Source organism: Pecten maximus, chromosome 12 (genome assembly GCF_902652985.1).
Source record: "Pecten maximus chromosome 12, xPecMax1.1, whole genome shotgun sequence".
NCBI lineage: Eukaryota > Metazoa > Mollusca > Bivalvia > Pectinida > Pectinidae > Pecten > Pecten maximus.
In genome coordinates this window covers 25,918,370-25,945,321 of record NC_047026.1, presented here as the reverse complement: position 1 = coordinate 25,945,321, position 26,952 = coordinate 25,918,370, and the positions used below count along the sequence as shown (strand labels likewise).

Genomic DNA, 26,952 nt, shown 5'->3' with positions numbered 1-26,952 from the left:
GGTAGTAAAGTTGCTTTCGCTGTCACAAGTTAGTAAGTGGCGGTAATTTAGAACTTAAATGTTGCGTTGGACTATATAGACATCGTACATGTATATATGCGATTGAGTGATATGTGCATGATAATGGATTAACAGAGGACTGACATGTCACTGTGACTCAAGGAAAAAAGCTAGGTATACTATTGCGAAAAAAAATAACTTTGAAAAAAATCTTTAAAATAAAAAAAAAATACCGCCATTTTAGCTTTAAATAGATGACGGTCACCAAATAATGACCGCTCCCTACGGAAGCAAATGTAAACAATTCAAGGCGGTGAAAATGATGACGGGGTGTCTGCAGGTCAGCGCTGTTATTAGTTATACATATTTAATTTAGTTGATTTGTATTCATTTTTGTTTATAATCTGATCAAATGATATTTTCCCTAAATATTTGCAAATGCACATGCCAATCAACAACTTGGATTATTTTAAATAAAATATTTAATCATCCGGTATCAATTTTGTCGGAAGAGAGTCGTATCAGTTAAAATGTGTTTTCAAAATGTTCCACTAAAGTTTGGCATTAGTCAACATATATAAACAAAAAAGCACAGTCCGACCGCTTGGAGGAAAAATGTACGTAGCCATACTGTGCGAAATTACGTAGCCCTTGCTCTAATCCACATCTCTGACCAACAGTTGGAATGATCTATACAGGATGTGGTTGATCTAATCAAGGGTCGTCCTAGATATAATGCAATCTATTTTTAGATGTCTTAATATATAGTTCTATAAATAAACGTGAGCTACTTTCATTTTTAGATCTTGCGCATGCGTATATTACACATCCGCTTAACCTCTCATTATATTTGTGAACAAACACCGTAATGAACGTATAGGCCTGATGCAGCAAGCAGTCCAGGGTTTATTGTCAAAATGATTTGAATCAACTATGAAGAGAATAACATTTTTTCGTAATGGATCAGATGTTGATGGAAAGGTTTGTTTATATTAGATAAGTGCCTTATGCCCCCATCACACTAAGACAAAGACCACGAAGACCGCACTGCGTCCTTAAAATTTCGAGAAACGCAGCGGGGTCGTGGCAAAAATGGAGAATTTTGCAGTTGTCACGTTCATATTACGCCCTCATTACGTCCTTGCTGGGTTCTTACTACGTCCTACACGTTTCCACTAAGACCTTATCTCGCGCATGTTCGCGCGTGCACCACGCTCTGTGTGTTCTTAATACGCTCTTACTACGTCCAAAAAGATCTTTCTACGCGTGCATTACGTAATTACTACGTTCTCTCTGCGTTTGCCCGTTCCCTATAAATACAACTTGACTTGTTTCTTTTTACTGTACTGTAGGGTCGGGTACTTGTCACCAGATGCTAAGTGGCGTAAAGTAATGGCAAGTTTCAGACCTGGTTCAAGCGCCTTTCTGAAGCCGGTATCCATTTTATGACATCTAGGGCCAACTCTATTCAGCAGTTCATCAAACATTTCAGGAGGCATCCTCATGAAGTTCAAGAACGAATGATGGTCTTCTACTCTTAACTCCGTCATTAGTCGATCATAATGGCCAAATTGTAGTCTTCTTTCAACAGAAAGCCAAGGACGAACCCAAAAAAGCCTAGGTTGTCTTTTATTCCTTCTTCGCCTTCTTCGCAGCATCAAAAGTGCGGCCTGTGCATCAATAAAAACCTGTTGTCCTTGAATCAGAGCAAGATGCATAAGAAGTTCTTGATAACTTGTAACCATCTTCTTTTGTAGTTTGAACGAAAGTGATAATGAATTAAACTTGAAATGAGTATTTATACAGCCGATCCTCTGGACGTGGTTTTGACGTGGTGGTAACCTGTGACAGACGTGTCGTAAACTTAATGAGCACCGTAAGAACGTACTGGAAACCTAACGTGGTCATCAACAACGTGGTATTGGCGTACCTTGGTCATTGTACAAGCGTAGAGAGGTCGCAATAAGAACTACATTGACGTAGCAAGAACGCACTGACAACGCAATGAGAACGTAATACAATCCTTTCCATCAGCGCTACGCTTCCACTGCGTCAATGAAGTTCTCATTGGGTTTTGGTTACGTCATTACCACGTCAATACCGCTGGTACTGCGTCCCTGTTACGTTCTTACTACGTCCCGATTGGACCACGTCCTCGCTACGCTTTTTTTTAACATGCTCAAAGTTTGTTCACGTCCTCCAGGTCCATGAAGACCATAACACGTCCTTATCGGTCTCTATTGAGTCTTTACTACGTTGTACAAGTTCTTTCTGCGTTCGCATTGCGTTCTTCAATTTTTTCCAGGACGTGGTTGGACGTAGTGGGAACGTGACCTAGTGTGATGGGGGTATTACTTACCACAAACGGTACTAGATTCTACCATACTTTCGTCATAATCTGCATGCTACATGTAGCTACATTGTACAACAGATTTATACATTTTAGTAATTAAGTGTTAGATTAGCCAAGTAGGTTACTGAAAAATACTGATACGGGTAAATTTTTATCATGGACTTTTATTACTTATGCAATGTTTAGGCACAGGTGCCTGGCTCGTTTTATAAAATAATAACATATAGAGTACATATAAATTAGAAAGGTTCTGAACTCCCCCAGGCTTGAAATCTGATGTATTTATTTCTAAGTACCGTAGCTTCGGTTGTATTGGGTGGATCTTTTCGAAGTAGGACTTAAATTGAAGAGAAATGGTCAATCTTTACAATAAGCCATAACATGTTGTCGATTTCTCGATATTAATTTACGAAATCGGGCGTGAAACTTCAAAATCCCCTCGATTTTGTTTAGTCGGACAAGTTGACGTATCGGGGTCACCACACTTTGACTCTATTGGACATAGCTTTAAATACGAAGTCCACGGGTTAATCAAGAGGTACGCTTCATCAGATCACCGAATACAACTATTACATACACTTACTGGTACTTTATGTATACGAGCACCCTATCGACGGCCCGGGACTTTTTATGCATACTGATAGCAGATTTTCCCCTTGAGTAGCCATGTTGTGTCAGCCGCGGTAAATTTGAACAAGCATTCTGAGTGGTTAAACACATTTCTATAACCAATCAGAATGCTTGTTCAAATTTACCGCGGCTGACACAACATGGCTACTCAAGGGGAAAATCTGCTATCAGTATGCATAAAAAGTCCCGGGGCCATCGATAGGGTGCTCGTATACATAAAGTAAGTGTATGTAATAGTTGTATTCGGTGATCTGATGAAGCGTACCTCTTGAATAACCCGTGGACTTCGTATTTAAAGCTATGTCCAATAGAGTCAAAGTGTGGTGACCCCGATACGTCAACTTGTTAATATCGAGAAATCGACAACATGTTATGGCTTATTGTAAAGATTGACCATTTCTCTTCAATTTATGTCCTACTTCGAAAAGATCCACCCAATACAACCGAAGCTACGGTACTTAGAAATAAATACATCAGATTTCAAGCCTGGGGGAGTTCAGAACCTTTCTCATTTATATGTACTCTATATGTTATTATTTTATAAAACGAGTCAGGCACCTGTGGTTTAGGGTAGAGTTGGGGATTTTGAAGTTTTGATCTATGCCATTGTCCATTTATTGGGTCATGATCAAGGCACACGAAATACAGAGTACACTGCTCTGTACACGGTGCAAATGTAACAGGGTCTAATTTTATTAGTTTTTATCATTTTATATATTAAATGTGATATTTGTGTTTAGATGTCTGTTTAAATGTGCCCATATTGTATTGTGTATGTGTATGTAGGGGCATGTCTAGTCTTATATTAAAAAATAGCATGAACTACCTATTTATAAAGTTAAAAAGGTATTTCTTGATATTTTGTTGATCTGTGGTGCAATTAGTGTGTAAGAACTACAGCATAATCCGGGGAAAAAATAATGTGATTTTCAGCAAAACATGATACCAGCATGTGAATCAGGTTGACAGTTAAAGTTTGCTGCTATTATCTAGCCTATCAACTGAATAAAGTAGACTTTTTTTCAAAAAAAAAAAAAAATATCATTGGTTGATTCCCTTTGATTCCTAGGTATGTGATGTGCATGGTCAATTTGGAGACTGTTTGAAGAAAAAATGGTGAAAAGTCCTTGTTCATGGCTGCAAACTGTTAAGGGCCCAATAGTTAAAATAGGGATACATTCTTCTTGCCCAGCATATGACAGTAGAGATGGAGAGACAGTCGGAGCTCATTAAGGGAAGTGAACATGAATTTATTCAACTGCTCAACATAAAAATCCTTTTATCCATTTTGTAGGGGGTTTCATTTTGTTTTTCATAAAATTTATTGAAAGAATATATACTTACAGAAAAAAAGAAATGCAAGTTTATTTTTCGATAATTATTATTTTACATGATACATACTTTCATGATATGTACATGGTGTGGGTTTCTCGATTATTTTATCATTATTACTGATTACATTTTGATGACTTTTGTTGTCCTATCACAGACGGTGTATACTGTTCAAACAAGGGTACCCTACGCTGTTTCCTAATCCAAATCAGTAGCATGTGTGCCCACCCCTGGCATCAGTTGCTGCTCTTATATTCTCTTTAATATTGACCCCATCAAGGTGTTTATTGGGGATATTATTCCACTCCTCAATAAGGGCCTGCATGAGTTGAGCAATGTAACATGGAATGTTGACACGTGTTCTAACCCTCCTGTATAGCTGACATCCACAAATGCTCTATCGGAGACATATCTGGACTGTATCGTGGCCAATCATGCAAGAACTGGAACATTGTTTTGAGCCAGTCACAACAAACCCTAGCATCATAGTGCCTCGCATTGATCTGCTGCAACGAGAGGCGTTTACACGCCTTGAGATATCCCTGCCCATACTATAATGGACACTCTCTGTCACTTTCCGTTACGCAAACATCAGAATATCGCTAACCACAATTAACAACCATCTGACCTGTAAAACTTAAAGCAAGACTCGTCAGTGAACAAAACGGGTCTCCAAAGGCAAAACAAAATCAATCAGGTGCGTGTGCAGGCAGCGACTGCATTCCACGTTGGCATCACCTCTGCATTAGTGGCAGACTAGCATCAGATGTCATGGCCTTAAATGAAACTCCTGCAACCGATTTAATTCCTAACTAATTTTGGACACAATAAGTGCTGACAACTTGACGTGCCGTCTCCATCGCCGTCAGAAATGGGTTACGGAGGTGCGAGAGACGTACGCCTCTATCTTGATGGTGCGATGTAATGCGCAGGCAACCGCTGAAAGCATGCAGTGTCGACTAGGGTCATGGTTGAATTTTAACTGAAGAACATTTTCATAGGACACAGAGGAAGCTCAGTGTAAAATTTGATTGAATTTAGACCATGTGTCTAAAAGTTTTATTATGCCTTTTTGGCCCTGGATGCTATAGGAAATATGAAGGTTTGTTTACCCAAAGACAACATATTTCGGGGAAATAAACTTTAATTTATTACCCTGCATCCAGTGCCATATATTGTTCATTATAATGAAAATAATCGGTATTGATGATACTCAAAAATAAACTGAAGATATACAATGTTGATCTTTATTACAAACCCCTGTGATCCTAGTCGCTCAATTTATACGGTTCCAAGGCCAGGTGTTATTGTCAACATCTTATAGAAACTCGTTGAAACAGTTGGCATGAACATTTGTTGATATTTTTGTGTTCTGAGTATTCTTTTTTTTGCAGAATTTTATCTATTTCTGCTTCTTCTACTGCCCAAAAATGTTTGGGTTTCTATTTATCTGCAATTTGCAAACAACTGGAAAGGAGACAACTTTGCGCAACAGAATAGGAGGGTTGACATTGGGACACTTGCTCCAGGAAGATATGATGTTTTATTTCCCTTGCTCACGCGGCTCAGGGAAATATGATGTTTTACTTCCAGGCCATGTGATGCATTTCAGCTAATCACAGGCACTTTTATAAACATGAGGTATAATAATTAATAGAAAAACCGAAATTGCATTTCTTTTTTCTGCTAGTACAGAGTATTATGAATATTTACTAATAGGGATATTAATCACTACGGGGGTTGGAGACACAACTTCCCTATAAGTGTAGCTCAAGGTGCCGATCCTGATGAAACTGCCATGTATCCTGAAAGATACTGGAGGTCTCGCTCAAAAATCCAGGTAATAACGTATAGAAGGAGTGATCCCAACACGGACGTTCATTCAGAAACTTATTTCTGGATGAAAGCCCGTGTATAAATTTCTGGACGAAAGCCCATGTATAAATTTCTGGATGAAAGCCCGTGTATAAATTTCTGGACGAAAGCCCGTGTATAAATTTCTGGACGAAAGCCCGTGTATAAATTTCTGGACGAAAGCCCGTGTATAAATTTCTGGACGAAAGCCCGTGTATAAATTTCTGGACGAAAGCCCGTGTATAAATTTCTGGACGAAAGTCCGTGTTGGGGTCACTCCTTCTATACGTTAATAGGGATATTGTAATTCTTACACCAAGGCAAAGGGGTTATGTCTTAAATCAATGTTTTAAAGATGGAACGTCTGTATGACTTCTCTGGGACAATTACAGGGGCTGGGTCCAATAAAGGAATTATAGATGTAGACATATAAAGAAATTTTGTTAGATTCAATCTTGAGCATTATTGGATGAAGGTAACTTAATGTTGTATTACAAAATATACATGTATAATAATAATTGAAACAAGATTAAATGGTCTGGAGCATCCCTGGGTAAACTTTTAGGTCATCTAAGCGAAGCTCTCTTTTTAAGTGACCTAGCTTTTCCAATCCAGCTTCATCTGTCGTCGTACATCGTCCATTGTTAAACATTTATATATTTTTGACTCCTTCTCAAAAACTCCTATGAAGGTGTGTGCAACATTTCAAGGTCACATAATCAAAATAATGCAGATATGACACTTTGAAGAATGTTTTCCTGCCAAAATTCAAAATTATCCAAAAATTGCAAGTTTTTCTTTCATTACTGTGATACATATACACTTCATGATAAGAAAATCTACAGCATGAGTTGCTGGCTGCAATAGTTATGCAAATAGTTTACCCTAGGTCACAGTAATCAAATGACCTGTCAAAGAACAGAAGGGAAAAGAAAACGAGGAGAAAACAAAGGTATAAGCATATGACAGTGACCGTCAGATCAATAACATATATGAGATCATTTCATGGATTTTAATCACATGTTTTAGGTCAAATGCCTGGTTAAATTTCAAAAGTTTCCTCAAGACCCAGATTTGGTAGAATCAAATTCTTTTCATGGATGGAAAGTGGTTTTTCAAAATTGTAAATTTCATAGCCCATAGGTTTCATGTTTTTCCCTGGAGAGGTACTAAAATTTAATATAGTTTACCAGGTATGTAGGAAAATCTCATTTTAATGGAAATTATTCATAATTGGTTAGAATTATGCAAAGGGGCAAAACTATTCTACTTTTTCCATAGGAACTGTATAGAAATGCATCATAAATACATAGATGATAGTTATATAAATTATGTGTTTGAGATTCAGGTGACCATAAGGCCCATGGGCCTCTTGTTTTATTATTTATTTATTTTTTATTTTTTTTTTCAAATTTGAATGTAAATTTCAACTAAACAATTAATCAGTCTTTGGAACCAAGAAATCTGATGCTTATAATAATTAAATGCAACTGTGTTTTATATATTAGTTCATAGAATAGAACAACATGCCAATTTATGAAGAAACAGTATTATACGATATATTAGATTTATGATCGTAATATTTACTTTTTACCATGAAGAAGCTTGTTTTCTGGTTAGGGATTGGTCGGGAGCATATCCATCTTAGACTGCCTATAGTTACATTTGTATGAACAATGCATATAATGCTTGTGAAGTACATTTGTAGTTTGATATCCACAGGTGCAATGGACATGTTAAGTTCATTTTCTATTCAAGATTTCAATGACTGCTGCTCGTTCTGTATGATTCTGTGTAATTATGATACAGTTTATGTAGGTTAGAAAGATTAGGTAGTCATTTAGGTCTATAGCTGCTATTACTACAGATCTTGTGTCTTGTATTATCTACAGAAATAACTGTATTGTATGTGAGCTCAGGTGGTAAACTGCATCAGTCCACATTTCATCACTGATATAATTTTATCTTTATTGTTCCACATTGTTCGATATCATCAGTTAATTGAACCAAGCTGTCTATTAGTGACATAACAGGATCTTAAATCAAAATACTAAATCAAGGATGTTCTACCTTTTCTGCTAATCAATAATTTGCTTTCTGCAACTTGGAAGATGTCATGGCAAGATTGAAGACACAAATGTACAATTTAGTAGCAATTTTACTGGTGGCAGTAAAAAAACAAACCATAAGACCAATCACTAAGCTCATGCATTTATTTGAAGATTGGAGAGGAGCAGCAACAGAATTGAAAGTAGATTAAACAATCAAATTTGTTTTGTTTTACCCACAAGGCAGCCTTCAATTTTGTCATGACATATTCCAGTGGTGCAGACTGTAATGTAACCCCTGGAGTATCTAGAAGATTAAAAACCCCATAGAAAAAAGACATCCTTATTACCCAAAGTGTAAGGCTGCAGTAGGTTCTTTGCTACAGTTGGTTTTTAACATTAAAACCTTACCAATATTGATAGTCTGAAATCTTTGATTTTAATATTTTGGTAGTGCAACATCCTTATTAAGTCCAATCTTTCTTATGACTTAAATAGTTAATTTAATCTTAGTAGAGTTGTATCGCCTCCACATTAATACTTCAATGGGATTTTCTCCAAGTCAACCAGATTTTTCATTGTTGAATTTTTTCATATATTGGGACTTTGTCATTGATAACATAGGTACTGATTTTGTATGACTGACCTTGTATAGTCATCAATCTTGTATGACTGCATGACCTTGTAATGTCATCAATCTTGTATGGACTGACCTTGTATAGTCATCAATCTTGTATGGACTGACCTTGCATAGTCATCAATCTTGTATGACTGACCTTGTAATGTCATCAATCTTGTATGGACTGACCTTGTAAAGTCACCAATCTGGTATGACTGACCTTGTATAGTCATCAATCTTGTATGGATTGACCTTGTATGACTGACTTTGTATAGTCATCAATCTTGTATGGACTGACCTTGTATGACTGACCTTGTATAGTCATCAATCTTGTATGGACTGACCTTGTATGACTGACCTTGTATGACTGACCTTGTATAGTCATAAATCTTGTATGGACTGACCTTGTATAGTCATCAATCTTGTATGGACTGACCTTGTATGACTGACCTTGTATAGTCATCAATCTTGTATGGACTGACCTTGTATGACTGACCTTGTATAGTCATAAATCTTGTATGGACTGACCTTGTATGGACTGACCTTGTATAGTCATCAATCTCATGGACTGACCTTGTATAGTCATCCATCTTGTATGGACTGACCTTGTATTGTCATCAATCTTGTATTAACTGACCTTGTATGACTGACCTTGTATAGTCATCAATCTCGTATGGACTGACCTTGTATAGTCATCAATCTTGTATTAACTGACCTTGTAGAGTCATCATTCTTGTATGGATTGACCTTGTATGACAGACCTTGTATAGTCATCAGTCTCGTATGGACTGACCTTGTAATGTCATCAATCTTGTATTAACTGACCTTGTATAGTCATCAATCTCGAGAGGACTGACCTTGTATGACTGACCTTGTATAGTCATCAATCTTGTATGGACTGACCTTGTATGACCGACCTTGTATAGTCATCAATCTCGTATGGACTGACCTTGTATAGTCATCAATCTTGTATTAACTGGCCTTGTATAGTCATCAATCTCGTAAGGACTGACCTTGTATGACTGACCTTGTATATCAATCTTGTATGGACTGACCTTGTATGACCGACCTTGTATGACTGACCTTGTAATGTCATCAATCTTGTATGACTGACCTTGTATAGTCATCAATCTCGTATGGACTGACCTTGTAATGTCATCAATCTTGTATTAACTGACCTTGTAATGTCATCAATCTCGTATGGACTGACCTTGTATGACCGACCTTGTATATCAATCTTGTGTGGATTGACCTTGTATGACTGACCTTGTATAGTCATCAATCTTGTATGGACTGACCTTGTATGACCGACCTTGTATAGTCATCAATCTTGTATGGATTGACCTTGTATGACTGACCTTGTATGACTGACCTTGTATAGTCATCAATCTCGTAAGGACTGACATTGTATAGTCATCAATCTTGTATGGACTGATTTAGCTTGTATGACTGACCTTGTAGAGTCATCAATCTTGTATGGACTGACCTTGTATGACTGACCTTGTATGACTGACCTTGTATAGTCATCAATCTCGTATGGACTGACCTTGTAATGTCATCAATCGTGTATGGACTGACCTTGTAATGTCATCGATCTTGTATGGACTGACCTTGTAATGTCATCAATCTTGTATGGACTGACCTTGTAATGTCATCAATCTTGTATGGACTGACCTTGTATGACTGACCTTGTATAGTCATCAATCTCGTATGGACTGACCTTGTAATGTCATCAATCTTGTATGGACTGACCTTGTAATGTCATCAATCTTGTATGGACTGACCTTGTAATGTCATTGATCTTGTATGGACTGACCTTGTATAGTCATCAATCTTGTATGACTGACCTTGTATAGAAATCAATCTTGTGTGTAATGACCTTGTATAGTCATCTATCTTGTATGGACTGACCTTGTAGGCAATACTAGTCATTGATCTTGTAATTCTACTACTGACCTTATATATGACTGACCTTGAATTTGCATTTTCAGCTTGTTGCTGTTACCCATAGTACAACATTGCAGGACGTTCTACTTGATGCCAGAAACAAACTTGGAATTGATGCCCAGGTTATTTACACACCACAAGGAGCAATCTTAGATGATGTCCTTCTGATTAGGTAAGGTCTAACTCCTAGTATTATTTTATTATCTCGCCTGCAGGAAGTCCAGGGAGCTATTGCTATATCCCTGGTGTCGGCATTGACCATGTCAGCATGAAAATTTAATTCTGAATTTCAACCCAACACACAGTGAGTTATGTTGTCTTATCACATTTTTATCCCCGTGAGGAATATTAATTTGGGTTCGTCCCTCTCTCTGTCAATCTGTCCCTCTGTCTGTCTATTCATCTGTCACAATTCATTTCCATGCAATAACAGCAAAAAATGTTGACAAATTTTCTTCAAACTTGGTAACAAGATTAAATGCCTTAAGGACTCCACAAAGTTTGATGGCCACTTTTGTAGGGATCGATACAGATTCATTCCTTTTTTCAGGTCATTATCTTGATTCTTCCAATGTCTGCTTCAAAACTTCATATATGATACATATACAGATCACCACAAATTGTATTTTACATTTTGAAGTGGACATTGGAAGAGCCATGATGATGGCAAAAAAGTGGAAAGTGTCTGTTTCCTTGTCAAATGCTTAGTAGCCGAAAATTTTGAATTATAGATCTAAAGACTTGAATTAACACAGATGGTACCATTGTATACTAATATTAGCATATGTGGGACTTTCATGTCTTCTGAGGTCCAAAAATCTTTATAATTCATTCATTTGTTGATTTTAAGACTATACGTTGAACTGCAGCCTTGCTACTGATAGGTTAAACAAAGATAAAATCTTTGCTACATTTTCAAACTGAGTGGCAAAAAGACACTAACATGCTGTCCATATTGTGGAGGGAACCATGTCGTCCACTTAGTATAATACTTGACCAGTTACGTTACGAAGTCGTAACTCATCAGAGGTAAAGTTAGCAGAGTCTGCAGCCCTTTATATATTAAGGTGCATAGGTGGCAGAGGGTGGCGCAGGGTGGCAGAGGATTGTGCAGTGTGGCGCCATATTGCGCAGGGTGGCGCAATGTGGTGGAAGGTAGGAGACATATAGGGTGGGACAATGTTTCTCTAGGTTGTATATTGTATGACTCCACTGAGAGTGGATAACCTCCAATGTCCAAGGGTAATTCTTGCAGTCCTCAGTCATACTATTCTTTGCTGCATTTTGTTTATCATGAAATGGCATTACAAGTAACTTACAATATTTTTATATGTATGGATACTATTGTTAATTTATGTTACATTATTAACATTCTATTTGACTTGTGTTTCAGAGATGAGGATGTGTTTTATATATCTGCTGGAGAACCTTTCAGGAGTAAGTACCTGTCTTTGACCTTTGACCCGACTAATCATGAGAAGTTGTTTTTAGTATAGTTGTAAAAATCAAAACATGCGGTTTAATAAGACTTTTACAGTCATGTTGAAATATTACTTAATGTGTACATTTATATCGGGTACACTGTCAGAGAATTTACCTTTTTACTGTTTGTATAATTTCATTGAAAGTATTTCTGTGAATTACCTGGTATATGTCCAATAGCAATGACTTTTTGTAACATTCATTTGAGTAATTAAATTGCATGCTCTCCTTTGGAGGTTGTTATTAATAGCATTTAATGTAATGTAATCCTAAAAAAATTTAATAATTATTATCATCTTTTAAAAATTTACTTAATAGGTAAACATGTATAGCCAGACTCAAATTAAGATTTCTCTGTTTATTTTTAGAACCAAGTTCAACAACAGCCTCTGAGCCTGCCACAGATATCACCAAAAAGTTTATCAAAGGCCATGAAAGGAAAATGTCTTCTGGTACTACCTCTGCTTGTCATTCGTCGGAATGGGTGACACTCAATGTGGGTGGAAAGATATTCACCACTACTCGGTAAGGCTATGGTATTTAATGTATTTGGGCTGAATGTGTTGGACTATAATGTAGTAAACTTCTTACACATGTGAATATCCTATTGGTAACTCATGACCATATAATCTTGTACTGCCGAAAGATATATACCTTGGGTAACACAAACTAGAGTCAGATAGAAAAAAAAAAACATCTCTCAAACATATAGACATGTAAAACCTTTCAATTAGAACTATAGAATTACATTGTACAAAGCATAATTTGTATTCTTTTATACCTTTAAAATATGCCATGCACTTGTTGTTTAACATTTAAATATGTCAGCAGTTCCAATGTACATGTGACTGTATCATACAGCCTGATAGTTGAATGAGTATTATATACATATACAATGTATTACAAACTAAAGGAAAATGTATGCCATTATATCTTCCCTATATTTCTGATTAATATACAAACTGATGACTGTAAATAAGTTAATGAATCATGTACATACCATCAGAAAGTCAGAGAACACCTCAAGAGATCAGTATATGAGTCTTCTGTTTGTGTTGTGATATTATATAAATGTATAATGATCGGGGAACATCTGACCATGCAGGCACACGTTTCAACATCATCTATCCACACACTAAAGTCCAAGGGAGATAAATCTCCCTAAATTCATCACTGTGATATCACAATTTAAAATTATGTGTAATTCAACAAGAAAAAATCCAGTTTTTGGATTCAGTGTGTATGAGATATATTAAGTAATCATTATATTATCTTATTTTGCATATTATTGATATGCCTTCAACTTAAAGTAAAGCTGACCTCACTACATACCGTTTACATTAATTTGACGACATCAACTATTTAGAAAGTAGGCAATATTACATCCGAGTTGTTAGCAGAAAGATAAGAATTTATCTTCTTTTTTTTTCCCTAATTTTCCCTACCCAGTGAATGGACTCATTAATGCCCCATACAGAATTATACTTTCTAAATATTGGTTACATACATTGTATATATGTAGAAGTTTCCCTTAATGCTTCCTGATTGGTTGATTGCATGTTTTAGGGTATATTACTATAGTCACTATTTTTTTCAAATATTAATACATGTACAGACTTAAGTTGAGGGCAATCCATGGTTTTACTGACCTGCCCCGAACAATATTCCCTGAGGCCGAAGGCTGAGGGGGATATAGTTTAGGGCAGGTTAGTAAAAACCATGGATTGCCCGAAACTAAAGTCTGCATTTATTTATTATATGATTTATATTATCTTGGTAATCTAAAAACTAAGAAAATTCCTTTAATATATCTCATCACATCACCGGGAGGTCAATATAACGTTTCGCCAGGTTCGTGGAATGTTATATTAACCTCTGCTAAAAATACATCTCAGCACAGGTGACATAATTTCTATTTTTAACAGGAGTCAATATAAGATTCAACTGACCTGACAATATACAATTATTGCCTTTTATGGAACAAACTCTTGACCAGGTCCGTATAGTCTCGTGTACTCCAAAAACAAAAGGCAATAACTGTTTTGTAATATGGCCAACTAAAACAAATGAATGAAAAAAAAATCCCAAGGTGCCTGTCCAAATCATGTTGACTTAAGTTTTCAAAGTCGGCATGGAGACTGACCTTTGGTACTTATATATGGCCGGAATAGTTTTGTTGCACCTGGCGTATTTTTTCAGGTGCTCAACAAGTCTTTTTTCTTCAAAATATCTTGTAAATCCTCTTCATTTATTGTAGCGAAACATTGTTGGGGTAACTCGTCTGCCATATTGTAAACAAAGTGATGTCAAACAATCGTTTGTTTCCAGCATTGTGATTGGCTGTTGTTCAAAGTAATAAGTTGCGTGATTGGAGGCAAAGTTTGCCGACCTGTTTGTGCTATAAATAGCATGAACAGGTCTGCAATGCCGGCGGAATTTCCAGGCTGAGCTATTTTTAGCACGAACAGGTCTACGCAATAACAGGTCCTTTTGAGGAAAACAGGAAATTGGCCAATGAAAATTAAGGAAACATTCCAGCCATATCCAAAACATTATATTGACTCCTCAGTGATGTCATTAGGTGTTTCCCAAGGAAATAATTGATGTCATTTGATCTACTTAGGACCAATGAGTGATAGTGTTACATACCATATAATATAATGTACTAATTACAGTGTATGTAGGATGATGAAGCAGTGTGTCATGTCATATACCTATATCTGGTTGTATTCTTACATTTATTGTAGGTGAAGGTCACAATGAGGTAAAAGGTCAAATTTATTCTCTGGGACATAAGTATTTTGAGACCCCAATTGATGGGATTCTTTGAACAGTCATTTAAGCATCATATGTCCATTTTTCAATACACATGCCTACATATTCCATTTGCAATGACCTTTCAAGAGCAAAGTCTGTCAGATTTACCTGTTTTCTTTTGGTTATTTTACAGTAACAAAAACTGTTTTCATTGTAGAAGCACCTTGACACAGCAAGACTCTACAAGTATGTTAGCACGGATGTTTGGAGATGAAAAAAGTAGGTCATGAAAATTTGCCATGTTGTTGTCCCAAAAAATTAACATGTTTGCATATCAGGTTGTAAGTTTTAATAAGATTTGTTGATGCCAGTAGAATATTCCGCTCAAAGTTCCACCCAAAATCTACTTTAAGTTACCTGGTAATTGTCTTGTCCAGCTGTCTGTCAGCAACACACCTTAGTTAGACTTTATGTTTAGGTTCTCTGTCAGTAATTATTTTAGGATGCTGTTCACATGTAGATAATTGCTGTCTAAGTTGATGATATTAAGGTAAAGGGAAGAAAGAAAACAATACTGGGTTATTTAATTATCAGGGTGAGGTACATCTTCCGTGCTCAAATTTCCATGAATTTTCTAAAAGATTATATTTGGAATGAATTTGTGCACATACCTGTAGAATTACTGTATACTGGCATAATTATCTTTTGATTCAGAAACTGCTGAAAGAAGACTAACGATTACATGCAGATTAATGTTACAGTTTATTTAAAGTGTTAACTCAAGTCAATTAAATTTTTTGGCAGCAAAAATCTGCTGGCTAACTTTTGATTATAGATTTTTGATTAGCTCCATTTTCCTCAAAGCAGCAGTAGGGCTATATGTAGGTTTCACATATATTTTCTGGTTCTATATGGACATAAGGTAATTAATATAATTTGGAGGAAAAGTAATATGAATCCGGTTGTTGGTCATGCACTCTGTTTCCTGGAATGTTTTTATGTGACACACCGTAACATATATTTACAGCTGTGACGTGGCATAGCAGTGTAGATGAAAGTGGGGCCTACCTGATAGACCGAAGTCCTCGCTACTTTGAACCCATACTTAACTACCTCCGTCATGGACAATTAGTCCTCGACAAAGATATCAACCCACAAGGTAAATATTGGCATGTTACCTTTTGTGTCCTTTATTGAACTGGCATTTGATTTTTCTTTTACGTATGTATGTACCAATACATGTTTACATATTTCGTTTGCTGATATGTTGTTTCATTTCATAGCTGTTTTGCTCACCATATATTGGCCCTAATGTCATATTAATTAGTGTCGATGAGCAGAATTTTTTTTACATCTTTAATTTAAAACAGGTTAAGTCAGACAAAAGCGAAGATCATGTGACTATAATGACAGTATAGCCATGAGACAATGGCTAGGATCATATGACAACAAATCTTAATGTCATATGACAAATGTTTACAATGTAATGTGACATCCACTATAGGTCATGTACAGCAGTGTCTACTGGTAATGAGACAGATTACTGTTGGTAACTTATCATACAGCTACAGAATGTCTAGTTGTACTAAATTGTATATATATCTCTTGTATTACTGCAATCTGACTAAAATCATATCTTGACTTATTTTTAATTGTGCTCCTGTTCTGTAATTGATATGCGTTAATTCCCAGCCTCCCATTCCGTAAAGTATACTCTGCTACGAGAAGGTTGATCTGTGCTCCCATTCTGTAAGCTACACTCTGCTTTGCAAAGCAATTGATCTGCGCCGCTGTGAGGAAGGCTTTGGGTCCTGTCCCCTAGCCGAGACATACCAGAGTCTTTAAAAATGGTAGTTGCTGCTCCTGCTTAGCGCTCAGCATATTAGGAATGGGACGACTGGTTTGCCCATTGTCAGTATAATGTGACCGGGTGGGGTGTGCTGCTGGGTGTCTTCGGCAGTATGCTTCAGTGAGGTAGCACTTTAAATCGGCAAAAGTTCCGGCCTATCACAAGGAGACTTAACCCGAACATACCGCAGCCTCCCAAAACACACATACGCACTCGCCACACGCATGCATGCCGCACGCACGGGAGGCCGTCCTTAAATGACCTTAGCTGTAAATAGGACACTAAACAAAATAAACCAAACCAAGCGCTCCAATTCTGTAAACTGCACTATGCTACATGAAACTTGATCTGCTCTCCCGTCCAATGAATAGAATTATATACACTCAACTTCGTCAAACTTGATCTTCACTCTCGTTTCGTAAACTACAATAGCTTCATCAAGCTTTGTCTGCATCTGATGTTGCGGAGTTTAGTTTACGGTATAAGTATCACTGTCGCCAGCCATTGTTTACATGAACATGTAGAGCTATCACATATATTTGTCACAGGAGTCTTAGAGGAGGCGCGGTTCTTTGGTTTGACCTCCCTGATGGACTCTCTAGAAGAAATTATAGAGGTAAGGTTAACCATTAATGTGAGGTGTGTCTGTCATCCAGAATTTTGTAATGTTAGGTTTTGATTTTGACCTAACAATTCCATTCTACCATATGATACATTCATAATACTTTTTTTAAGACACATGTTTTCTGTAACACTATTGTGATGTGCATCATGAATAATTTATGATGTCACAACTGCTGTATGACGTAATTCCACAGTTAATGTTGTCTGTGTAGTGAAAAACATAGATTTCACTTTTCATTCCATAAATACGAGTTATGTGTTAATCATGGAAACTTACACTCTTGTCAGTGTCAAATTGTATATGTAATTTGTTAAGCTTGTTCAACAATGGGATATAGACTCGCCTACATGTTCGTGGCATAACTAACCAGAATGAATAAATTCCACATGACATAGCCACTCATGTGAGACCCTTTATACATTGTAGTTACAGTTTAATGATTTTAAATGAAGTTCATGGGAGTAACTTTAAATGTACAAAATCATGCATGCTGTGTAGTATTGGTGTAATACATGATTATATAATCTTGAGCCTACCCGGTATATGTTCTATTCATACAAATGGAATATAGATAGCTAAGATACCAGAATATTTTTCTCCAGAGTAAAAGTATGTATTTACTTAAAAAGCAGATTATCATCGTGGCAGGAGTTGTAATGTACAGAAAAACTTGTACATGTATAAGAACATTTTATTTCAGACTCAACAATTCTACTGTTATTGATATATTTTCAACATCAGAAAAATGTCTCAATTTATCTTCAGAAAAATCAGGTGCCTGATGACCGTACTCCCATCACCCGGAGAGAACTGGTGCTTCGCCTGCTATCAACACCCACCAACAAAGAGCTCCGATGTCAGGTACAACAGATGTCAAAAGCTCCGGATCCACTACTCCAATAATATTAGAGGTTTACATGACAGGAAACTTTTGACAGGCTGTCATGTCGCAATATCCACCAATGTAATCAGGTGGAATAAGACCTCATATACGTATAGGAGTACGGATCCACTAGACCTCAGTATATAATATCAAATAATTAGATGTCGTATTTCACTTCAATTGCTTATTAAAGAGATCAGTATTTTGCAGTGCCTATATTCAAAATTTAATCAAAATACAATCAAACTTGTTTTCTTAAACTCTGATAATTTGAAGACCCTCAAACAAAAAATTCTATTCCAAGGATAAAAATTCTATATCAAGCGATAAACTCAATGTGGTTTTTGCCAACAAGTTTTTTCAGTTAGTTTGCAATTGCTAACTTAACATGCATTCATATTGCCCTTGAATGCCAAATGAAAGCCATTATAATGGTACATTAAATAAAAATGATTTTGTATGAAACTTTTCTTATCATTATACCTTAATACCTGTTTCTCTGTTTACTTTAGGGGATGAACTTTACTGGTGCCAATCTCTCAAAGCTTGATCTGCGATACATTAATTTTAAATATGCTATCCTAAAGAATGCAAATCTTGCTGGTGCCAACCTATCCTATTGTAACTTTGAGAGAGCTGACCTGAACAAGACAATACTGGATGTGAGTATTCTGTCAATGATCAGAATCTGTAAATGGTCAGGTGTGACTTGTGATGTCAGGTGTGACCTGTGATGTCAGGTGTGACCTGTGATGTCAGGTGTGACCTGTGATGTCAGGTGCGACCTGTGATATCTGGTGTGACCTGTGATATCTGGCCTAGTTTCATCAATATTGCTTAAACTTAATGAACTGCCTTTTAGGAAAGCACTTTTAACTGAAAAGTTTTAGATAAGGAACCTTCCTTAAATTCAGTAATGCTTTCCTGTAGAAAAATTAAGTTAAGGAATATTATAATTGATGAGCCTGACCTTGACCTGTGTGGTTAGGTCTGACTTCGGTTTTTACATCTGGCCTGGGTTCAGGTCTGACCTGAGTTGATAGGTCTGACCTTAGTTTAAAGGTCTGACCTTAGTTTAAAGGTCTGGCCTGGGTTTATAGATCTGGTCTAGTTTATAGGTCTCTCCTGGATTTGAAGGCCTGGTCTGGGTTTGAAGGTCTGGCCTAGTTTTATAGGTCTGTCCTTGCTCTGACCTGGGGTTATATATCTAGCCTGGGTTTATAGGTCTGGCCTGGGTTTATAGGTCTGGCCTGGGTTTATAGATCTGGCCTTGGTCTGGCCTGGGTTTATAGATCTGGCCTTGGTCTGGCCTGGGTTTATAGGTCTGGCCATGGTCTGGCCTGGGTTTATAGATCTGGCCTTGGTCTGGCCTGGATTTGAAGGCCTGGCCTGGGTTTATAGATCTGGCCTTGGTCTGGCCTGGGTTTAATAGTTCTAGCCTAGGTCTGGCCTGGGTTTATATACATGTGAGGTGGTTTTGTTGATATTTCTAGATCCAGTATATATGCCTTTCACTATAAAGATACCCAAGGTTCAATAAGATGTGTACTGGCATGGGTCGATGTCACCTTGCCTGACTATATGTGGGCTTCCTCTAGGTACCTTTTCATGCATCAATTTAGGCCAACAAGAATATACTTTAATATAATGTTTAAAAATATTTTTTGTAAAATAAACAAAGGTTTCCTCCCCTCCTGTCTGTCAGTCCATTCACTCAGCTTTCCGCACTTTCTTCAGCTATGTGTCAAGATCTGTTGGTGAAAGTTGGATTGTAACTTCAGTATGAGTACAGCAATATATCAAGTTAGAGTTTCAGGATTTTTGGGTCAAGGTCAGAGTGCTGGGTCTAGTCCCGTCTGTCAGACTGTCAACTCAGTTTTCTGCATTTTCTCAGCCTTGCTTCAATGTGTGTTGATGAAAGTTGGTAAGGAACTTCAGTATGAGTAGCTACAACAGCTCATCTCAAGTTAGAGCTTCTTGGTTTTGGGTCAAGGTCACTGTTACTATTTTTAGCAGGGGCAGGTAGGGGACATGTTTTACTTTAGCAGTACCCAGTAAAACAATATACCCAGCATGCTTGTTTTAATTCAGTTTAAACAGGATTTGACTCATCGCTGTTTATCCTACTGTTGTTACTTATTATCCCCCGCGAAACGTGTTTGCGGGGATATTAAATTGGGCTCCGTCCGTCCGTGTGTCCGTCCGAGATTCTTTTCCGGGCTATAACTCCATAACCGTTCAACGCAGCTCCTTGAAACTTTCTGTATATATCAGACTAGTGCCCTAGTTGTGCCTTTTGCTATTGCGGACCTTCCATTTTCGGTATTTTTTCTGTCACCATGGAAACTTAGTCAAAAATACCAAATTAGTGTTTCCTTTTGTTTCCGGGCTATAACTCAAAAACCGTTCGAAGCAGCTCCATAAAACTTTCTGTATATATCAGACTAGTGCCCTAGTTGTGCCTTATGCTATTGGGGACCTTACATTTTTGGTATTTTTTCTGTCACCATGGAAACTTAGTCAAAAATACCAAATTAGTGTTTCCTTTTGTTTCCGGGCTATAACTCAAAAACCGTTCGAAGCAGCTCCATAAAACTTTCTGTATATATCAGACTAGTGCCCTAGTTGTGCCTTTTGCTATTGGGGACCTTCCATTTTTGGTATTTTTTCTGTCACTATGGAAACTTAATCAAAAATAACAAATTACTGTTTCCGGGCTATAACTCCATAACTGTTCAACACAGCTCCTTGAAGCATTCTGTATATATCAGACTAGTGCCCTAGTTGTGCCTTTTGCTATTGGGGACCTTCCATTTTCGGTATTTTTTCTGTCACCATGGAAACTTAATAAAAAATACCAAATTACTGTTTCCGGGCTATAACTCCATAACCGTTCAACGTAGCTCCTTGAAACTTTCTGTATATATCAGGCTAGTGCCCTAGTTGTGCCTTTTGCTATTGCGGACCTTCCATTTTCGTTATTTTTTCTGTCACCATGGAAACTTAATCAAAAATACCAAATTACTGTTTCCTTTTCCCCCCCGTGCTATAACTCCATAACCGTTCAATGCAGCTCCTTGAAACTTTCTGTATATATCAGACTAGTGCCCTAGTTGTGCATTTTGCTATTGGGTACCTTCCATTTTCGGTATTTTTTCTGTCACCATGGAAACTGAATTAAAAATACCAAATTACTGTTTCCTTTTGTTTCTTGGCTATAACTCCAAAACTGTTCAACGCAGCTCCTTGAAACTTTCTGAATATATCAGACTAGTTGTGCCTTTTGCTATTGCGGACCTTCCATTTTCGGTATTTTTTCTGTCACCATGGAGACTTAATCAAAAATACCAAATTACTGTTTCCTTAATAACTCTTACTTTGAGCTTAATTTATACATGTATTTGGGTTTTCATACCAACTGCGGGGCGCGGGGGATAATGCCAGGCTTTGCGGCTCCTTGTTTGTATCTAATTTTTCTTACAGTCCGCTAATCTGTTGGGTGTTAAGATGTTATGTGCCAACCTTGAAGGAGCTTCCCTCCGAGGATGTAACTTTGAGGATCCTGCTGGCAGTCGAGCCAATTTGGAAGGTAGGTGTTGTAGAACTATTGACTTCTTAGGAGGATAACACCATGGCTTACTACAATGCCCAATTCATTCAAGTAATGGAAGATTGGAATTCTAGGATTCATGAATGTCAAACTTTGTCATCTCTGTCAACGGGATGGTGAACAATTTTGAGTTATACAAGTTAAAAAACGTTCCCAAACTTGATGTAAAGTTTGGAACTACATTGAGAATGATGAGCTGTGAACTGCAAGTATGAAGATATTTGTATTATTTTATTATTAAAGAGTTAAATCAGAAATATTTATGGTAGGGCAGAAGCTGCTGTTTGTCAAGAATTGGTCCAAATATGTTTATTAGGTCTGAATTATGTCCTTATTATCATAAGGACAGTACTTCATCTTTAAATTGGTGAGTTTTCTCTTGGACAGTATTCATTAATTAGGACATTAGTGTAAGTATAACCAGTAATATAGAGATTGTTGATACATACATCCTGTTTTTTTTCTAGGGGCATTAATGAAGAATGTGAATTTGGAAGGCAGTCAGCTGGCAGGAGTGAACTTAAGAGTGGCGACTCTAAAGAATGCTAACCTTCAGAACTGTGATCTGCGTGGAGCTGTGCTCGCAGGAGCCGATCTCGAAGTAAGAATCTTTTCCATATAATGGCCAATGATTATAACCAGTACAATGTGGTCTATAATAAAGTAAGGGGAGACTGGAGAGTTATGGCCCTTACCAAATTCCCTTGGGGCCCATTTTGTTGACACAAACCAACTAAGGCATATGTCTTAACTCTCTGGAGATATTGATATAGGCCTTGAACATCTTTGTAAGGGCCAACCAGAAAGTCAAACTAAATCATCACATCTGTCCTTATTTCATTAACAAACAAACATCTCTTTTCCAACCATTTCAGTGATAGTAAACAAATCTGGCCTTTGCCAATAACAGCTAGGTTTGCCATACCATTAACACTGTCTACCTCTAAAGTGTAAAATCGCTGACAATACATTATAAAAATGACCAATTATGAGAAATATCTGTATAACAGACTTAGATATGACTAGATTTTTAAACAGTTTCCATTTGTTTGCTGACAATACATTATAAAAATGACCAGTTATGAGAAATATCTGTTAAACAGACTTAGATATGACTAGATTTTTAAACAGTTTCCATTTGTTTTAAGAGTACCTATACTGCAATGAGGATAATCTTGTACTGTACACTACCAAAACAATACTTGTTATTGTTCACAGATTATTTATTTCAGTCATTTACTCACCTTTTCCTTCCCTTAAACCACAGACAAAAATCATGAGATGCTGTTATTTAAATTCTGGTTTACTTTGCAGAACTGTGATCTGTCTGGCTGTGACTTACAGGAAGCTAATCTACGAGGAGCTAACCTGAAGGGAGCTGCCTTTGAACTGATGTTAAATCCTCTCCACATGGCACAAGCAGTTAGATAGAAGTTCTTCACAGATTCTGTCTATAGCTGTCAAAACGAAATCTGTCTCTAGCTGTAAGAATCCATAGATTCTGTTTCATCAGACTAATATTAGATATGTTTGATTTGCTGTTGCTGGCATGGGCTGAAAGAGATACCCATGGATTCTGTCATGGGCTGATCGAGATATGTGTAAATTCTGTCTACCGATTTCAGATATCAATACTGATTCGGTCTCCTGATTATATTAGATATCTACATACATCGTCATGGGCTGATTAGAGATATCCTTGGATTTTGTCTCCTAATATCTGATATCTTTACAGATTATGACTCCTGAAGATATCAGATATCTACAGATTATGTAATGGGCTGATAGATATCCCTGGATTCTGTAATCTGATATCAGATATCTATACATATTCCGTCTCCTGAAGATATCAGATATCTACAGATTCTGTAAGGGGCTGATAGATATATCCATGGATTATGTCTCCTGATATCAGATATCTATACATATTCGGTCTCCTGAAGATATCAGATATCTACAGATTCTGTCTCCTGATATCAGATATCAACAGATTCTGTGATACAGCCGATACATTAAGTACAGATATGTATGAATTCTGTCTGCAGCTCTCAGATTAGTAATGACTTCTGTCACTGGGTGTTAAATGTAGCATATGAATACTGGCTCGATTGAAATGTTGCATGGCTCATCAGATAAATTTTGACCTTGTATTTCGATTCAACAGAAAATCTCAAATATGTTTTACAACCTTATGTTTCATACATCTGTACTGGGAATCAAATACTCTTATAAAACAAACCTACTTTACCGGAAATTTTACTTTAGAGCTTTTTATACAGAAAGCATTGTGCTTAATTATGATTGTGCTAATTATATCCTGCTTATATATACACAGTATATATATTGGTTTTTAAGTCAAGTATTCTAGTTACACTAATTTATTATAATAAAAAATTGCACTTTTTCATTTATATTTGGTTATGTTCTCAAATTTGAGTTTTCCAAAATAAGTGTTTTTGTAGTATTCAGATATACCATAATGCAACTTAAAAAAATTAGTAAGTCCACTTTAGCAAAAATATACATATGTTGTATGTGAATTTGTGAACATTCCGTTCAATTCTTGAAATAACAGTATAACTCCAAGTTAAATTCATCCTTCATAATTACATATTAAATATTTTAATCTTTGTAATAAAAACTTTTTGCCTATCAAGATAATAGTTTTCGGTACTTTAAGCTGGATGTACAATCAATGTATATTAAAGAGGTTTGATAATTAGTTGTCTTGTTGACGACTGTTCACTGGTAATGTGTGAAAGAAAAAAAATGTGTCTATATATACAAACTGTGCTAGTCAAGAAAATATGTATGTGTGTTTGTCAAAGACATTTAAATTCATGATGCAGTGCTTTTTAACATGAAGTATAAATGTGTGGATCATTCTTCAAACTCTCCAAGCATCCAAGCATGCATGTACATGTACTGTAGGCTCAAGTTCCGAGGCCTGTATGATTGTAATCATTTATGGATTATTTATTTATTTGTGTATGAATTCTAATTTTGTTCTTTTTTATCTACATACCTGTAAATTACCTCATTGAACACTCAATGAAGAAATGCAAGCTCTCAAAACTCATTTTCAAGAAAAAAGTGCTTCTGTTCTGATTTCAGTAATTAGATTAATTATTATGATCTATTTTACTGAATATTTTTAGTGAAGTATGTGATCATTGATGTATACAATGTATACTTATCAAATTATTTTCTTGGAAGATTTTGTAATGTGACATTATTGGAATCGAAATTAAATAATAATAACATTTTGGTTGAAGAAGGAATGCACCTCCTAAACCTGTAAACAAGACAGCTACTGAACATATAATACCTTGTTGTTCTACAGCGTGTTACAATCTACAACATGTTACCGAAATTTTCTGTGTACTACCCACTCCAAGGGACTATATAAGTCTGTGGAAAGCAAAATGTAGCATTTTTCAGGATTTAGTATGAATATTTTGAAAATTAGCCCACACAGTAGATTGCTTGTGGTTAGTACGCTGAATCAACTCCTATAAAACCAGCAATTCATATATTTTGGTAGACATTCATGATGTCCATTGTTATTTACATTAATTTGATGGTTAACATGAACATTTTACACAGATTATGGTATGTCCGTCATCTGAATATGAATTGAAGAGATTAAAAATCTGAAGAAACAATTAACATGCACTTTGATAGAAAATGTAGATAGATAGCCAGCAAAAGGCATCTCAGATGTAAAATGATCGTATAGCCTTTAAGGTGTATGCAGGAAATTACAGTATACAGCTGGAGTCAATGTGTTTTTATAGATGTGGTTGAGGACCAGCCCTCTCTTTGGCCAGATTTGTTTCAGCCAACAGTTTCATAGTTTGTCATTTCCTCATTATCAAATCAATCCATTTATACTTGTCTAGGTAATTATTAATGTATACCATTTGATCTATTAGAAATATATAATTCTATTTTCTCTATCTAGATTTGCCTCTTATTGTATTTATCAATATTCAAGTTATCACAGTCCAGATGTAATAAAAGTACAAAGGGCCATAACTCTGTATGTTACAGTTGAATCGGCCTTCATGTCAAACTAGTCGAGATCTTATTGATATAAGGCTGCATGCCAAGTTTCATGAAAACTTGTTTATATTTACTCGAGGTATCAAGTTCACAAGTTCCAATGGCAAAAAAAAATAAAATCTAAGGGCTTTAACCCTGTAAGGTACAATTGAATCGGCCCCTCTTAAGATCTTACAAGTCCCCTACCTATGAAACCAGGCATTATAGGTTTCCTCTCCATCCGTCTTCAACAGATGTATAAAAAATGTCAATGTTTGTAAGCACTTTGGCAGCTTCATTCCTTTTTGGATAACATATCTTTATTTCATCGCCTGAAATCAACCAATCCCTGACTTTTAGTCAAATTTAATGTGTTTGGACCTTGGGCTGATTATTACAGGATATAGATACAGTATTTGTATTTCTCTAACTTTAAGTATGCAGTGTACAGTATGCAAGTTTTTTGTGAAATATGAAAAGAATTGTGCAAACTTTTTGTTATCGAGAGGCAAAAAAATAAACCTTATATATTTGACTAGTAGCTCTAGCACTGATTGACTCCTTCATCTTCTAGTCTATATATATATCCTTTTTACCAAATGATATTTATTTGAAGACACATTTTTTTACCATGCTCAACCTTTTGTGTTATATAAAGCAACGTGTATCACTTGCATTTAACTTTTTTTGACTATTGTTGTGGTAACCGTCAGATGTTGCATTTAGAAATTGTTCACGATTATTTATTGCGACATATGTTTAATCAAGGGATATATAACAGTTGTGTTTTTATTCCTTTTTCTTGTCTAAACAAGGGGTATTTACACAGCGTTATTACTTTATCAAATTTTAAGTCTCTATGAATTAACCATTGGGAGAACAATAAAATTTTCAAAAATACACAAGTCTTTTCAAAAGT

General features: G+C 36.3%; 1 protein-coding gene across 2 annotated transcripts; it reads left to right on the top strand.

The window, feature by feature from the left end:
* The first annotated feature begins 838 nt into the window (after nucleotides 1-838).
* On the top strand, nucleotides 839-26,931 carry LOC117338835 (BTB/POZ domain-containing protein KCTD9-like). 2 transcript variants are annotated; one of them, XM_033900192.1, is made up of 12 exons: nucleotides 839-981; nucleotides 10,828-10,955; nucleotides 12,177-12,220; nucleotides 12,634-12,790; nucleotides 15,240-15,301; nucleotides 16,050-16,181; nucleotides 17,420-17,487; nucleotides 18,262-18,357; nucleotides 18,892-19,041; nucleotides 21,863-21,968; nucleotides 22,457-22,590; nucleotides 23,304-26,931. In XM_033900192.1, the coding sequence occupies exons 1-12, from the start codon at nucleotides 934-936 to the stop codon at nucleotides 23,418-23,420; spliced, it is 1,242 nt and encodes a 413-aa protein (XP_033756083.1). In that variant the 5' UTR covers nucleotides 839-933; the 3' UTR covers nucleotides 23,421-26,931. The 2 variants fall into 2 exon arrangements, with proteins under 2 accessions (XP_033756083.1, XP_033756084.1); XM_033900193.1 differs by lacking the exon at nucleotides 839-981 and adding an exon at nucleotides 5,478-6,155.
* The last annotated feature ends 21 nt before the right edge of the window (nucleotides 26,932-26,952 follow it).